The 17,157-nt window shown below is 44.9% G+C and overlaps 1 protein-coding gene across 1 annotated transcript; it reads left to right on the forward strand.

Annotated features, from left to right (window-relative positions):
• The first annotated feature begins 4,486 nt into the window (after positions 1 to 4,486).
• HPX (hemopexin) lies at positions 4,487 to 13,677 on the forward strand. The gene is made up of 10 exons (XM_025987173.2): positions 4,487 to 4,669; positions 4,816 to 4,880; positions 4,977 to 5,048; positions 5,227 to 5,348; positions 7,001 to 7,154; positions 7,848 to 8,060; positions 8,334 to 8,465; positions 12,814 to 12,944; positions 13,025 to 13,187; positions 13,325 to 13,677. The coding sequence occupies exons 1-10, from the start codon at positions 4,605 to 4,607 to the stop codon at positions 13,582 to 13,584; spliced, it is 1,377 nt and encodes a 458-aa protein (XP_025842958.1). The 5' UTR covers positions 4,487 to 4,604; the 3' UTR covers positions 13,585 to 13,677.
• The last annotated feature ends 3,480 nt before the right edge of the window (positions 13,678 to 17,157 follow it).

Raw genomic sequence — 17,157 nt, forward strand, 5'->3', positions numbered from 1 at the left:
AAGAGGTGTAAGCACCAATGTTTCTCACAGCTTTATTCATAATAGGAAAAAATAATCCTAGAAAACCCAAAGTATCCCTCAGCAGAGAATAGCTCTATAAAGTTTTGCTTAAATATTTAATAGAATTATAGGCATCCTTTTAAAATGCCAATATACACTAAGGAAGGAAAAGTTTTTATAAAGTTTTTATAAAATTCTCTCTGTTTCAGAAGGGATGTTGGAAGAATAGAAAAAGGCTGGAATAGATAAAATGTTAATAGTGGTGCTCTCTGGTTAGTAGAATTAAAGTTGATTTTTGTCTTTCAAGGAAAAAAAAACTTTTAAGCAGGAGCTTACAGTGGTTTCAGATACATTTTTGAAAACTGGACTTGCTATAAAGAATGTATTGCAGAGGGGCAGGAGAAGCAGGGAAGGAGAGCCTATTTCAGTGGCCAAAGGAGATGATGGGTTTGCATTTTGCAGGAGGCAGAGAAAAGTGGATAAATTTTAGGTCTAACTAGAAAGTAGGAACAAAAGAGGTCAATATTAACACAGAACATTTCAGGCACTGCTTGAAGAACTGAAGAGATAGTGGTGAATAAAGCAGATGACATCCTTGTTCCATTCACTAAGGCAGTCTGGTGGGCAATGGGGTGCAGGAGCTGGTTCATACTGGCTCACAAGGGCTCACGGTTAAGTTTTCAGGATTTTTGATAGCTGGTTCTTGAGATTCAGCCTTTATTAAAAAATAAGTTATGTAAATTTGAAGTTAAGTACATTTTATTAAAATCAAATATAGTAAATACTCAAAACTCATCACTTCTTAATTCTTTTACTGCATTTTACTATTACCTGTGTTCTTGAGTATCTGCGTGGTAGAAATACCATATAGTAAGTAGTACATTACTGTATATTTCTTCCTGGTTCCACTCTGATGATGTGTTGTTTGTAGCTTGATAATGGTCATAATAGAAGATTTACACCACAGAAATTAGCAAATGCTACAAATTGGGGCTTTTTCCCTTCTGGAGTGCTGGCTGTTAAAAATGTACCCTTTGATAGGGTAATGAGCACACCCCTAGAAGTCAGATAGCCAGAACTTAATCATAGTTCTACCCCTTGCTAACAATGGGATTTGGTTATGATACCTAATATCAGTTTCCTCATTTGTAAAATGGGACTAATAATATAGATAATATATACACACATATACATATATATACACACATATTTATTTATGAATTAACAAGATAATCCATATTAAGCATAGTGCCAGGCATATACAAGTGCCCAATAGATATGAGCAAATTATTAGTATATTTACTCATAGAGAAACAAGCATGGACTATGCAGGAAGGCCCATTATAGGCAGAACAAAAGCAAATGTACATGTTGGAGGAGTCAATTGGGAGCAGCTAGCTCTTTTTGGTGCCTGGAGCTTTACCCCAAGCCTTCTAAGTCACAGAAAAGGAACCCAGGCTCTGCTCCTGGAAGTTCATAGCTACAGGCTGCAAGCCCAGCACACCCAGCACTCAGTGGGCCCCAGGAGAAATGACTGAGATCAGAGAACTCAGACCGGGGATGGGGGATGAGTGTCAGGGGGGCTGGACACAGCCATTCCAAGGGACAGTGGATCAGTGTCGTTTAAATGTAGCCCATAGCAATGCAAGAGGAAGCTCTGTCCATGAAGACATTCAGACCCCCTTGGGAGGAAGGTGGAAAGTTGCTGGATAGGATTGAGAGAAGACCACAGGAAAAGGGATAGTTGGCTTTTTCTGGGGTTGAATTCCTCAGGAAATCAGACAAGAGACTGAGATCCCCAAACCTGCTCTGGACAGCAGAGGTTTGCAGAGGAAGGGGTACCACTAAAGCCCATAGCCAGGCTGAGAGGAGTGAGGAAAGGCTATGGAGAGCCAGTTTCCAGGAGGAAAAACTCTGGCCTCTGTTTGAAAGGTGGGTGCGCACTGAGCCCTGTGGCCTCCAGGGGGCGCTCAGGATCAAGTATGGACAAGAACTTTCTCAGCCTAGGCCCTCGGGGTGGGACGACTCTGGAGAAGCAGAAATGGCCACCTCAAGGAAGCAGAGAGGAAAGGCCAGCCTTATTGGGTCCCCCGAGAAGAGGTGCCTTGTGCCGTCACCAGCACCAGAATGGCCAACATATCCACAGCCTGGGTTGCCAGATGGACCTAGTCCTCTACCTCTTAGCTCTTGCTCAGAACTTGAGCTTCAACAGCACTGTCTACCATGCAGATGACTGCTAGTCTGCTCCTTGGGAAAGTAGGGCAGGGGAGATGGGGGCGGGGGCGGGGGTAGGAATGGAGGGCCTGATGGGGAGGTTGGGGAGCAGGGAGGGAAGGGGAAGTCTCCTATCATGCTATTTAAGTTCCTTTAGGGTAGAAAAGAGAATTAGGAAACAATAGTGAAAACATGGCACAAATCACTCTTCTAGGATAGATAGACTCAGGGGTGCAGTGGAGGGAACCAGTGCTATGTGGAGAAAAAAGAGGCTAAGCTGAAAACTGACCACCAGTATATGTGCTCAGAGTCCTGCTAGGCCAGAGGAGGCTGCTTCCCTGGACCAGCAGAGCCATGCAGCCTCCTGGTACTACAGCTGTCGAAGATGCTCACTGTGGATTTCTTGAGCGGTGTTTGTGACTCAGTGTGAAAATCTGCATCTCCCCCGGCAGGCTTAGTGCAGGTCTGGAGCTAGAGACAGTGGTTGAGGTAGTTACTATGTGCTCAATAGGAAGAACCCCAGGAAGCTTATATCAGGGTTTAGAGACTGAGAGGCAAAAAAGCAGGTGAGAGTGAGTCTGAGGGTGGTGCTCCTGGTGCCCAGAAACTGGAGTGGGTCAAGGTCAGTCAGGGATGCCCTGCGGTGGGAAGAAAGTGGGTGTCAGGTATCTGCCACAGGAGTCCTGGCATTTGCCCATGCTGCCAAGGGCTTAGGGAGTCCAGCTTTGCCCAGTAACCAACTGGGAGGAAAGATATTAAAGAGGCACATTTTTATTTGTAAATCAAGGAAGAACATTGGGCTTGATGGCAGAGGCCCAGTGACATGTTCCAGAGGTCCCACAAATCTTTGTTTTCCTGTTGGAAGGAAACTTTGCAGAATAGAAAACAAATCTGAGACTCTTGCTAAGGTTGTACAGGGGAATGCCAGGGGCATGGAGCCATCTGAGAGGGATCAGGGCCCTTTAGGGCTAGGCTGGGGATTAGGTGTCCTAGAATCTCAACCTGGCCCGTTGCTGACTGCCCACATCTGTCTTCTGAGATGGAGATGAGGCAGATTTGGGGAGTACTGAAGATAGCAGATACTAGTGATAGCAGGTAAGATCCCAGTGCTGGAGGAAGAGAGGGATGTGGAGGTGGGACACTGGAGAGAAAAACAAGACCATCAGATGAAGGGCAGTGACAAGGGGACTAGTGACCCCTGGATCACAATATGTCTCCCATCATTGACACACCCCCAATTCCTAATATTCCCCTCACCCCAGAGGGAAAGAAGGTTATAAGGAATTCAACTGCAACATTAGTAACACCAGTCAGTAGTTGAAATCCACTTTTTTTTTTCATTCAACAAACTGTTGAATAACACACCTGTTATGTGTGAGGTACTATTTTAGGTGGAGAGAATGTAATGGTAAACAAGATGGGCAAAACAAAGAAAAAAAGCAACAAATAAACAGATAGATGAAATGATTTCATGTTTTGATAAGTGACAGGAAGGAAATATGAAAGTGTCTGAAACAGCTAGATAAGGTGGTCAAGAAAGGCTTGATTGGGAAGTTAGCATTTAGGCAAGACTCAGCAGTAAATATTGTGAAACCCCAGTTACAGTTCTGTTTATCCTGTGATGGGTAAATAAAGCACTTTTCCCTTTAGGTGGAAAGTACCAAGAAAGATTAATTACTGGAAATGCAATCTGCGAGAGAGACACCTCTTTCTGCCCCATTCAGCCCTTCCCTCCCAGGTGATTTATCTAAGCACTTTGTCAGCAGGAGTGGTGTTGTGGGTGGGACTTTGACATTTGGTGACAGTGATATATTATTGACCCATCAAGGGCAAAGCTGAACGGGTTTGGGAATGCCCCAGGAAGACCCTTGAAGAAGCTTGGAGAGAGCTTTTCTCTGAGTAGTTCTAAGTGTGTTTGCTAAATAGATAGGAGTATTGGTGTCTTTAGCTGTCTTAGAGCAGGGCTTGACAGTCAGTACACTGTCATGATAGTTGATGATAGTTAAATGATAGTTTCCTCTACCTTTTTCCTCCCATTGCAGAGATAAATCCAACCACAAAAGGTGATCAATCTACATCCTTCCTTGACCTTATGGGCACCTGGACCTGTCACCAAGTTGATGAACTGAGCATCAATGGCATTGGGCTAGTTACTGCTCAAAAGTCATCGAAGGGGGATGGGGCCTCTTGCCGGGAAGAGTTAGTCTTGGACTCAGATTTCTGTCCAGACCCTGACCTTATTTGCAGTGATGTAATCAGCAAATATTGGCATAGTTCTGAGAGACAGGACTTGGAGGTTCAGCAGCCTCGTGGTGGGGGTGGTGCTGCTGCTGCCATCTCTATATAGGGAACCCAGCCAGGCATCCAGAGCTCTCCTGTGGCATCTCAGTATGGCTTGGGCACTGGGGTTGTTGGGCCTGTGCTGGTCTCTGGCTGTTGCCCACCCTCTTTCTCCGTGAGTAAAACTGGAGCTGGGAAAGGACTAGGGAGTGGGCTAGAGTGGGCTAGGGACATCGTTTAGGCCTGGGCAAGTTTGAAGATAGGACCTAAGGGAGAGGCAGTGGGCCCAGTGGATCCAGCAACTGTCTGTCTTCTCTCTAGGGACGGTACCCATGGGAATGGAACTGAAGGTGGGAGTGGGGCCAGAGTGAAGCCAGATGTGACCGGTGAGGCCCTGACTTCCTGAGTCTGTCTGTCTGGCTGTGTCTCTGCACTGTATTACCTGACTGGTCTTTTACTTGCATCCCCCACCTCCACCCCAGAACTCTGCTTAGATGGCTGGAGCTTTGATGCTACCACCCTGGATGAACATGGGGCCATGCTGTTTTTTAAAGGTAGGAGGTGCTGGTGTTGGGCTGTTTGGGACTTCAGACTTGGTCCCATTCTCCGAGGGTGTATCTATCTGTGGGAGATCTTAGGAATTATCTGAGGGCACCACCCACAGTTTCTCTGTAACTATCTCAGTAGGCCAAAAGTTTGTTCTGGGTCCCTCAGTGAGTGTGTGTTTTTCAGGGGAGTTTGTGTGGAAGAGTCACAGATGGGTCCGGGAGCTAATCTCAGAGAGGTGGAGGAATTTAACCAGCCCCGTGGATGCGGCCTTCCGCCGTGGTCACAACAGTGTCTTCCTGCTCAAGGTACTGCTTGGTCAAGGTCAGGGCTGGGCCAGGAAGTGCTGGAATGGGCATGTTAGACACTCCCTTGGGTGGCCCTAGCATGGACCCCTTACAGTAGGTTCCAGGTTTCCTTCCCCTGTACCTTCCTTTCCTGAAAAAGCTTATGCTAAGGGAGTGTATGTGCATGTGGGCCTAGCAGGCCCAGCATCCAGTGGCTATTCTTCAGGCCCAATCTTTGTCCAGACCTCTCTGCTACTCCTCATGCCATTGGCCATCCTTTCCTTCTTGGTAATCTCTTCCCTTAGTCTCCAAGACTCTGCATCATGTACTTCTCATATGGTGGCCAGGCTGTTCATAACAAGGCACCTGGCTGAGGGGTGAGGGGAAGATGAAATCCAGCCTGCTGTGCTCACTGAGTCCCATGCTCTGGCCAAGGCTGTGTCCACTTGGAGGAAGGGAATTTTCTAACTTGCACAAGGCCATGTGTCCTGGGGGTGGCCCTCACTGCCAGCTTTATTTCCCTCTTGCCTCTTTCCTGCTCATTTACAGCTTCCCATCCTCAGCCAGTCCCTGAATGTTCTTTGGAGAGCTGCTCCAGCCATTTCAATACACCTTCCCTGGGTGATCTTAACTAGTGGTTGGCTCTGAGGACTCTATTGTGGACACCAGATCTGTATCTCTCCCAGAGCTCCAGACATCTCTTTCCCATTTCCTGGCAGACATCTTTGGCTAGATGTTTTGTGGGCACCTCAGATCCAGTATTCCTCAAACTGAACTTAGTATCTTTCTCACAAACCCAACCCACCCATCCTGTTGTGTCTCCTATTTCATTAAGTGGCACCACCCTGTCCCATTTCCTGCAAGACAGGTACACATGAATTTCAAGATTTGGCCTCTGGTGATCTTTCTGGGCTTATCTTTTCCCCCATCACACTCACTGTGTGTCAGTTACATGAGACCAAATATAGTACTCTGAGCATGCTCTGTATCTGTTGCTCCCTCTGCTGGTAACACCCTTTCCACAATTGTCCTACTGAATTCCTACTCAGTTTTCAACTCTTGGCCCCAATGCTTCCTCCTCTGTGAAGCCTTTCAGGAATTCTCTAGGTAGGCTTAAGCATTTCCCCTGTATTCCAATGCACTTCACGTGTTTCCACTTTGGTGGTTGCATGGCTAGGACTGTAGGATTTTCTGCTTTTCTACACTGAACTTCTTGAAGGCAGAGACACTCTTATCATCCCTTTATCCTCAGTGCTTTTCACAATACCTGGTATATAGTAGTCAGTCAGCAACTATTTCTCAAGTGAATAGATAAATCAATAAATAGATAGATGACCAAATGAATATATGAATGGATGGATGATTGCAGGATGACTATTTTATTTGTGGATATGTTTGCCAAGACTAATAGTGTTATAGATAAGTGTGTCATAAGAGTGTCTGGTTATACATAGTCAGATGTGTGCATATGTTATAGTAATGGTGGTGGGATTTGCACAAACTAGGTATGTACTTGTGCAAGGGGTAACACATTGCTGTCCACAGGTAGATCAAAAGTGTGTAGGGCCACAGGGGGAATACTGTATACATGCAATAGATCAAAGATGTTGTGTGTGAATGCAGGTGGCAGTATGTGGGTAAACAGTTAAAAACATTGAGTGATTTGTATGCAGGGAGACAAAGTCTGGGTGTATCCTCCTGAGAAGAAAGAACAAGGATATCCAAAGTTGCTCCAAGAAGAGTTTCCTGGAATCCCATCCCCTGTGGATGCAGCTGTAGAATGTCACCGTGGGGAATGCCAAGATGAAGGTGTCCTCTTCTTCAAAGGTCAGCCCAGGCTGGAATAAGAGAGCCTGGAGTCATGATGGGTTGGTGGTGATTGAGGTTGTGGCAAGGATGATGGTGGTGAGGGAACACCATGTGGCTTCCCAAGGAAGGGAAGAAATAGAGAAGTCAGTTATGGTCTAGAGGTCAAATAGGGTAAGGAGAGGAAGTCATCCTGGGTGAGGTAACTGGGTGTAATTCTGCTAAAAGTTCTTCACTGCTCCCCATGATCTTTAGGATAAATCTATGTCCCTTAGTCTTATATACAAAGTTTTCCATCACTAAATTCCTACTGACCCTCCAGCCTCAACATTCATCATGCCTTTACCTTGAATATGAAGCTCCTAAAACTCTATGATGTTCCTTGTACACCCCATTTGCTTCATGCTTCAGACTTTCCTTTCTTTAAGTTCCATCTCCTCCTCTTTTCTGCCTTGAAACTCCGGCTTCAGGTATTAGTTTAAATATTACTTTCTCTGGAAACCTTTCCCTGTCTTTCCTCACTGCACTTGCTGAGCCAATCATGTGCGTTTTGCTGCTGAATTTTATTATATGATCACTCTCTTCACCTGTGTCCCTGCTGGGTGTGAGCTCCATGTGGCCAGGATCATACCTGGCCCATCCTGGGGTCCAGTGCTAGCAAAAGAGAGGGCATAGCCTGGCCTCACTGAATGCTTGTTGATTGACTGGACAAAGGTAACCAAACATGGTTCTGGGACTTGACAACGGGAACCAAAAAGGAACGTTCCTGGCCAGCTGTTGGGCACTGCTCCTCTGCCTTACGATGGCTCAGCCGTTACTACTGCTTCCGGGGTAACCAATTCCTGCGGTTCAACCCTGTCACGGGAGAGGTGCTTCCAAAGTACCCTCTGGATGTTCGAGACTACTTCATACCCTGCCCTGGCAGAGGTGAGAAAGTCTGAGCCCCTGAAATCTACTAGAATTCATCTACCTTCCCTGAGTTTGCAGACCCCACATACCCAGCTCCTACCTTAATTCTGTGGTATAGCACCTTGGCCCTTGCCCTAGCCCCATCTCCATTCTGGACCTTCCCAGTTGTCCTCCTAAGGGAGAAGTCCACATCCCCACTAACCATAGCCATCTCTTCCACCTCAGACTTCATTCCAATCAGACTTCATTCTGCTTCCCTCTGTTTTCCCCTTCACCTATTTCTCTCCCCAGGTCATGGACACAGGAATGGGACAGGCCATGGGAATGATACCCATCATGGCCATGAGGATATGCGCTGTAGCGCATTTCCAGTCTTGTCTGCACTGCTGACTGACAACCATGGTGCCACATATGCCTTCAGTGGTGAGAGATGCCTCCCTGACTCCCCCATCTCTGCCCTTCATACCTCCCATCTCTTTCATGTGTCTCCCATCTCTGATATACTTCCTCTATTTTCATCACTGCATCCCTTCTTTTGTCCCCTTGGGCCCCATCCTTAGCATCATTGGCATGTGATTTTTTATCTCTCATCTCCTCTGATTCATATTGTTCAACCTTGTCTCTCATTCCCCAGGCCTCTAACTTCATTTATCTGTCTGCCCTATAATACCATCTACTCTCAGGTCTGTGCCCTCTTTGGATCTCTGTGACTCCTCATATTCCTTTTGCTCTTGCATGTCTTGCCAGGTCCTCTAGCTCCCCTTAAGCATATTCTCAGGAGCTCCATATTTTTCCAAGTGCCTTGTTCTTAGTTCAGGCTTTGGATACAGAATTACCTGGGAAGGGATACCTGGGTGGCTCAATAGTTGAGTGTCTGCCTTAGGCTCAGGGCGTGATCCCAGAGTCCTGGGATTGAGTCCTACATCAGGCTTTCCACAGGGAGCCTGCTTCTCTCCCTCTGCCTGTGTCTCTGCCTCTCTCTGTGTGTCTCTCAACGAATAAATTTTTTAAAAATCTTAAAAAAAAAAAAAGAATTACCTGGGGATAAGATGTTCCTATTGCTGAGAATAAGCCAATAAATTTTGGGTCCCTTAGAACTTTAGGAGATAGCTTTGCTGGTTTGAGGAGGTTTCTTCTTTTAGTGACCAGAGAGACATTTTTCTCCAGACCTGTGGCATTAATAGGTAAAAGTCATGTAATGATACCTCGGGATGTTCTGGCATTAGTCAGGCAGACAGTGATGAGTCTTTTTTTTTTTAATAATAAATTTATTTTTTATTGGTGTTCAATTTGCCAACAAACAGAATAACACCCAGTGCTCATCCCGTTAAGTGCCCCCCTCAGTGCCCGTCACCCATTCACCCCCACCCCCCGCCCTCCTCCCCTTCCAAGTGATGAGTCTTGATCCACACTTGAGAATAACTCCAAGAGAAGGAGTAAACAATACTCAGTTTAAGACATACATATGATCAGATACAAATGTAAAATAGGAGTGAGAACGTAGAACAGTGAAAATCTTTTTTTGCTCCTAACCCCTGGACAAATCTGATCAGATATGACTATCAAACTATGATGAAAAAGACACAGTCATGAGGAGAGTATATCTACACAACAAGAATGCATGCTGAAGGAGAGCATTCATCCATGATGAAACACACACACTTGTAGTGCAAATATAGACTTGTACTGAGAATATATGCCATAGTAAGAACACATAATTACCAGAACATGCAGCTACGGTGAGTGCATGGGACCATCAGGAGGATAGACAGAAAAGGTGAGACAGAGATAGAGGTAGGTATGTAGATAGGTAGAGATATTGAGAAAACATGGTCAAAGGGACCACATAGAGATGTAGAGAGAATACAACTTGCCATGGAGAGATCACAGAACTTGCAGGCAACATGGCCATGAATAGAATGCAACTGAACTCCTAAATAAAAAATGTTAGCTACGTTCCTTAGCTGATGAAAGAGCACTCAGATATGGAGGAACACTGTTTTGTTAAAATTCTCCAGCTGAGGAGAGAGCTCAGTCTCTTGATGAAAAAACTAGTGTGACCCAGGTCCTCAGCATAGGGCTGGTCCTCTACTCTTTCTGGTAGATCTTTCTTTTTCCTCTGCCTCCTAATTTCTTACCCATTCTTTCTACTTTTTCACAATGTTGGCTTGCACAAGGCCCATCATGCCCTGGCCCTTCTCCATATTCATGATCTTTCAGCCTCAGTTCCAAAGGGAGACTGCCTCAGTTGCTCTCTTTTTCCACCTGGGGTTGCCAGAGAGGAAATCTGACGGACCCAGCTCATATTTGTATTCTAGACCACATTGAAGTGTACTCTGCACTCTGTGCATTTCCTAGTGATGCATTAGGGACCCATCACTTATTTCCTCTGCACAAAGAGAACCACAGCTCATTCTTTTTTTTTTTTTTTTAAAGATTTTATTTATTTATTCACGATAGACATAGAGAGGGAGAGAGGCAGAGACACAGGCAGAGGGAGAAGCAGGCTCCATGCCAGGAGCCTGACGTGGGACTTGATCCCGGGACCCCAGGATCACACCCTAGGCCAAAGGCAGGCGCTGAACCGCTGAGGCACCCAGGGATCCCCACCACAGCTCATTCTTAAAACAGGGGTCATAGCAGGGCAATTTCAGCAGGAGGTGAAGGTCTATATGTAGTCACTATGACATGCCCAGTAAACAACTATAGAATTTGTGGCTATAGTGAGAACATTGGCTGTTTATGTAACACATATTTATTGAGCATCTGAGAAACAATGGACATAGTAGTTCTAGGCACTGGGATACAGTAGCCAATGTGGCAGATGAGACACATGCCCTCATAAAGCCTGACAGAGGGAAAGAGGACTGTAATCAAGAGAAAGAAGAGAGTACTTTTAGGTCATTGTGAAGTGTTCTGGGAATATCAAAATGTTTCTTATCCTCAAACACCATTTGGAGGTAGTATAAATGGATTTAAAAATTATTCATGTTTTAAAATATAAAATAAAAATGTTAGCTGTCCAAAAAAGCTGTGACGAAATTAAGACAGGATAATGAGATAGAGGTGAGGAAAATGAGCTGTGCGAGAGGTGATGGTCCCTGCTATCAGTATCCAGCTGTTGAGAAGGTGCTGATTGATTATTCCAAAAGCAAACCCTGACAACTAATCTTTTACTTCTCTAAATACGAAGTATATTCTCTTTAGGGGAAAATTAATGAATAAATATATTCTGTATTTTTGCTCACGTGATTAATAAAAGATCTTCTGTTGCTCTAAAAAAAAAGCATCTTTGAAGAGATGCTTTTTGAGCTGAGATTTCAATAATAAAAAGGCATTAGGTAAAAAAATAAGATGAAATAAAAAAAATAAGATGAAATCAGAGAGGGAGACAAACCATAAGAGATTCCTAACTATAGGAAACACAATTGTGTAAGCAAGGAATCCAGCTAGTAGTTCTTGCAGTTGTCTGGATTAGGGACAATGATAGCTTAGACTAAGATAATAGCAGCAGAAGTGGTGAGGAGTCATCTTGATACATTTTGGAGGTCAAAGTGACAGCATTAACCAATAGATTGAATACTGGTTGGAGTGGGGAAGGAAAAAGAAAGGTTTTTAAGAATGACTTAGCTTTTGGGGACTAGGCAACTGGGTGATTGGTGGTTCTTTTTTCTAAAATCAGGAAAGACTAGGGAAAGAGTAGGGGTGTGTTTGTGTGTGTCTGTGTATGTGTCTGTGTATGGCAAGGGGCAGAAATCAGCTTGGACACTGTAAGCTTTGGTGCCTAATGGCCCCAAATGAACATGTTGGGTAGGCAATTAAGCCTCTCCTTTGAGCCTGATACTCAAAGGAGAGGTCCATGAAAGCTGAAGAGAACAGATATAAAGTCATTAGCATGTAAATGATATTTAAAGCCCCAGACTAGGTGAAATCATCAAGAGAGTGAGTATAGGTAGTGAAGAGGTCCAAACTAGAGGATTTTGATATAAGATATCAAGCTGAAGAGAAGAGTAGTAAAAAAATAAATAAAAATTTAAAAATAAGAGGAACACTGGAAGAGGCTGGTATCACAGGAGCCAAGATCCAAAAAGCAGATATTTCAAGAAGAGAGTTGTGAGCAATCCAATGCAGCTGAGAGGTGGAGCAGGATGGAGAGAATTGATGATTAGATCTGGCAAGTTGGAGGACACTGATGACCTTGAAAAGGACAGTTTCAATGGGAGGGAAACAGTATAAGTGGAATGGGTTGGGGAAGGAAAGGTAAGTGGGAATATAGACAATTCCTTTAATAAATTGTTATGAGAAGGGGAAAAGAAGGTCAGGGCTTGTCTGGCTACTCATTCTCCTGCCACTTCCAGGGATTAGAGAACACAGCTAGGTGAGAACACTTGGTGGGAGCATGCTGTGGTGCTTCCCTTTTAACTTCTGGTCACTATCCCTCATTATTTTTAGTATCTCTGCATATGGATGTCTGAGATGCATAGGGAGCCCGTGCCAAACCCCATGACATTAGCCTCCCTTGGCACGTTAGCCACTGTTCTCCATGCCTGCCCTTCTGTCAGGGCCCTAGTAACTCCAGCTCTATAAGCAGGTTACCATGACCAGGTCACCACTGATCAAGTCCTGCCCTATCTCCTCTCACCTGGTCTCTTCCCTCTTGGCCTCTGGATGTATTCTCCTCTCCCTCTCAAGACCTATCCCTGCACATGTTCCTTTCCTATTCATTGTCTGGCCTTTTCCGCCAGCACTAGAGTTATCTCATATCCCACAGGGTCCCACTACTGGCGTCTGGACACCAGTCGGGATGGGTGGCACAGCTGGCCCATTGTCCATCAGTGGCCCCAGGGTCCTTCAACAGTGGATGCTGCCTTTTCCTGGGACAATAAAGTCTACCTAATCCAAGTATGTGTTGGAAGAGAGGCTTGAAATGGAAACTAGGAGAATATCCAACTCTATGCTGATTAATGTCTGTTGTTCTCCAGGGCACTCAGGTATATATCTTCCTGACAAAGGGAGGCTATACTCTAGTAGATGGTTATCCGAAGAGGCTGGAGAAGGAATTTGGGAGCCCTCATGGGATCAACCTTGAGACTGTGGATGCAGCCTTTACTTGTCCTGGGACTTCTCGGCTCCATATTGCAGCAGGTGAGGGGCATCTGGGTACTAAAGGGTGGCTTGTTCTGCTACTTCTCCATGGCATAGATTCCCATCAGGGTTTGAGAAGGGCAAGGCCAGGATCCCATGATGTAGAAGCCATGTTTTGTTTGGTACCTTCTTCCCAGGACGACATCTGTGGTGGCTGGACCTGAAGTTAGGAGCTCAAGCCACATGGACGGAGGTTCCTTGGCCACATGAGAAGGTTGACGGGGCCCTGTGTGTAGAAAAGTCCCTCGGCCCCAACTCATGTTCTGCCAATGGTCCCGGCTTATATCTCATCCATGGCTCCGATTTGTACTGCTACAGTGATGTGGAGAAACTGAGCACAGCCAAGTCCCTTCCACAGCCCCAGAGAGTGAAGAGCCTCCTGGGCTGCAATCATTGAGAGGAGGGCTCTTGAGATGATTCTGGCCCATCCCCTTCTCTCTGTTTTCCTCACAATAAAAACCACAGTGCTACTTTGCTGGACTTAAGGTGCCCTGGTTGTGGAAGAGTCTCATTTCTTTCTTTGAATTGAGAGCCTCTTTGGAGGGTGTCAAGTTCAGATGAGGCTGCAAGAAGCAAGGGAGGGGAGGGCTGAGGGAAAATTTCCCTGTAGACCCATACTCCGCACCATGGCCTCATCTAGTTTAAGGCCAACTCCTCCTGATGTGTTGGCACCTTGCTTTGTGGGAATTTGATGGGTAGAAGAGTAGACTGACAAGCTCCAACTGCTACACAGGGCTTTGTAATGGAAGGCCAGGCCATAGAGTGTCTCCTGACAGGCTCCAGGTTCCACTGGACCAGGAGAACTGCCTAAGATTCCTTCACCCATCTCACTGGCTGGGAAGGAGGGCAGGAGATGAATCTCGGCTTCTTAGATAAGGATGTACCCAGGGTTTGAGATTGGCTGGGGCTGGGAACAGAGGTTAGGGGTGAGGCACCAGAGCTGTGGGGTCTACTCTCAAGAAGTATCCTGAGCTTTCCCCTTCACTCTGGATGGTGTCTGGATGATTTTTTTTTTAATGTGTCTGGATGATTCACATAGGGCTGGGTGCCTCTCCTTCAGTCTGAGAGGTGGGTATAAGGCCAGAGTCCCAGATCTGGGCCTTATATAGTTGATGTGCTACATCTGGAGCCATCAATGCATCATGCCAGAGAGCTTGAAGGTGTCTATACAGTAATCCAGCAACTCTGGCACTCAAGATTAATCTCTTCCTCTCTATCGAAGGAGGAAATTTGTCTTCTCTTCTCCCACCTGCTCTGACACAGAGTCTTCAAGGAACTCCACGTTGAAAAAAAAAAAAAAAGGAACTCCAAGAAAAGGTCCCACTCATGCTTCTTTCATCCATTCACTTAGCACCTCATAATGTGTAGAACAATGTGTCACTCAGTGAATCACACAATCTCTGCCCTCAAGAATCTCCAACTCTATATTACAATCAAGAGGGGACCCTAGGGGCACTTGGGGTATGTCTCTCATGAATAAATAAATAAATAAATAAATAAATAAATAAATAAATAAGTAAATAAATAAAATCTGAAAAAAAACCAACAACAACAGGGGACCCCAGACAAGGCATTAGATAAATGCAGTAAAGTGAGATAGATATTAAGATGGAAGAGCCTATATACAAAGGAGAGTGGAGGTTGGAGGGGTTAGGAAAGGCTTCATGTGTAACACTTAATCTGAAATTTTTTCAATATTTTATTTATTTATTTATGAAAGACAGAGAGAGAGAGAGAGAGAGAGAGAGAGAGAGAGAGGTGCAGAAACATAGGCAGAGGGAGAAGCAGGCTCCATGCAGGAAGCCAGATGCGAGACTCAATTCCAGGACTCCGGGATCATGCTCTGAGCCAAAGGCAGACGCTCAACCACTGAGCCACCCAGGATCATGTGCTGAGCCAAAGGCAGACAGACGCTCAACCAGTGAGCCATCCATTAAAATCCATCTGAATTTTAATGGATGAGTAGAATGTATGGAAGTCCTTTATACACACTACCTACTATGTACTATCATGCCAGGAACATTATAGGTAGAGGAGGCAACATGAGCAAAGAAAAGCCAGAGTAGAAGAAATAGCCAGGATTGGGAACCACAGCTACTCAGAAGGGCTGAATGAGGGGCTGGTGGGAGGTGAGGTTGGAGAAGGAGGCAGGGGCTTGTCAGCTCATGTCAGACTAAGAAACATGGATTTTGTCTGTCTTTGGGGCAATGAAGACCTAAGGGATTTTAGACATGGGCATGGCTTGCTGAGGTTTGCATTTTAGAGAGATCACTCTGTGACAGAGAGGATACTGAGTAAAAGGAGGTCACAGTGGATGTGAGGAGACCACTGAGGAGGTTGATGCTGTGGCTTAGGTGGGAAACCACATCAGCCTGGAAACTGGATGGCAATGGAGATGAAGAGAAATAGGCAGATTAAAAATATCTAGAAGACAGTCTACAAGACTTGCTGATAGATTGGATAGAGGGGTGGGGGAAAGTGAGATATCTCCTCCAAACTGCTCCATTGCCCATTTTCCCTATTCATAATTGCATGTTTGTTTGGAAATTTTGGGAATTTTCCATGGCACCCTCTTGTAATTCACTCCATGGTTAATACGTTTCTCTATATTCTTTACACACTCCATAGTTAGTACACATCTCTATCTCTTTATCTTCAGCTTTAACTGAAATCAGGCTCTACCCCTATGGTCCCTCCTCCTTTCCCTATAGCTGTCCCAATAGATGAGCAACAGTATTAGCATTAGGATGACTCCCATACACATCTGTACCATTTCTCTTCCTCTTTCTATGCAGATTAAATTTCTCCTTCTTTGGCATCATGCAAGTGAGCCATACCATTTTTTAAAAAAGATTATTTACCTATTTATTCATGAGAGACACACACAGAAAGAGAGGCAGAGACACAGGCAGAGGGAGAAGCAGGCCTCCCCGCAAGGAGCCTGATACTGGACTCAATCTCAGGACTCCGGGATCACGACCTGAGCCAAAGGCAGACATTCAACCACTGAGCCACCCAGGCATCCAGAGCCATATCATTCTTATGGCCATAGTCTACCAACCTCCTGCCTATGTCCTCTCAATTGGTAAAGCCATCCAATTAGTATGGCCAAACTCTGACCCTAGCCATTATTCACAATTGCTCCATCTTTGAAAAATTTCCTTAAGTTCCACCATCCCATCCATTTGTGACAACTTCTTATCCTTCTGCTTCTTGCACAACTTCAATCTTCTCTTGCTCCTTGAGTTTAGAAATGCCTGATCCCTATATTATCTCTCAGTCCTCCATTCCCTCAAAGCCATTCTCTTCCTATCCAAATTAAACATCAAGGTCAATCACCTGAACAACTTCCTTAACAATACTTTTATGTCTTTGTCTCCTTTAACTTCTATTTAATCAAGCCATAAAGAAAGAAAAGAAATACAGGGACGCCTGGGTGGTTCAATGGTTGAACATTCACCCTTCAGCTCAGGGTGTGATCCCAGAGTCCCGGGTAATGAGTTCCACATCCGGCTCTTTGCATGGAGCCTGCTTCTCCCTCTGCCTGTGTCTCTGCCTCTCTCTCTCTGTCATGAATAAATAAAATCTTAAAAAAAAAAAAGGAAATACAAAAACCATTGTTAGATAGAGAGAGTGGGAACTTTAGAATCAGACATGTTTGAATTCCAATCCCAGCTAGGTCACTTACTAATTTAGTATGTTTGAGAAATTTAGCCTCTCTGAACCTTGTGGTGGTGTAGGTATGTGTACATTCATGCATATAATCAAAATAGGAATGTGTATTGTATCAATGACTGTTCAGTAAGCATACAGAATTCACTCCAGATATTCCAAGCAGACAAGAGTTTAATACAAAGAATTTGCTACAAAGTTGTAATGGAGGGGAGTGCCTGGCTGGTTTAGTTGGTAGAGAATGCAACTCTTTTTTTTTTTTTAATTTTTATTTATTTATGATAGTCACACACAGAGA

This window comes from Vulpes vulpes, chromosome 11 (genome assembly GCF_048418805.1).
Source record: "Vulpes vulpes isolate BD-2025 chromosome 11, VulVul3, whole genome shotgun sequence".
NCBI classification, from domain to species: domain Eukaryota; kingdom Metazoa; phylum Chordata; class Mammalia; order Carnivora; family Canidae; genus Vulpes; species Vulpes vulpes.

Coding starts and splice junctions, on each gene's coding strand:
- HPX (XM_025987173.2), top strand. CDS start 4,605: ATGGCTTGGGCACTGGGGTTGTTGGGCCTGTGCTGGTCTCTGGCTGTT. Junction 5,349..7,000: donor ACAGTGTCTTCCTGCTCAAG/GTACTGCTTGGT, acceptor ATTTGTATGCAG/GGAGACAAAGTCTGGGTGTA. Junction 8,061..8,333: donor CATACCCTGCCCTGGCAGAG/GTGAGAAAGTCT, acceptor TTCTCTCCCCAG/GTCATGGACACAGGAATGGG.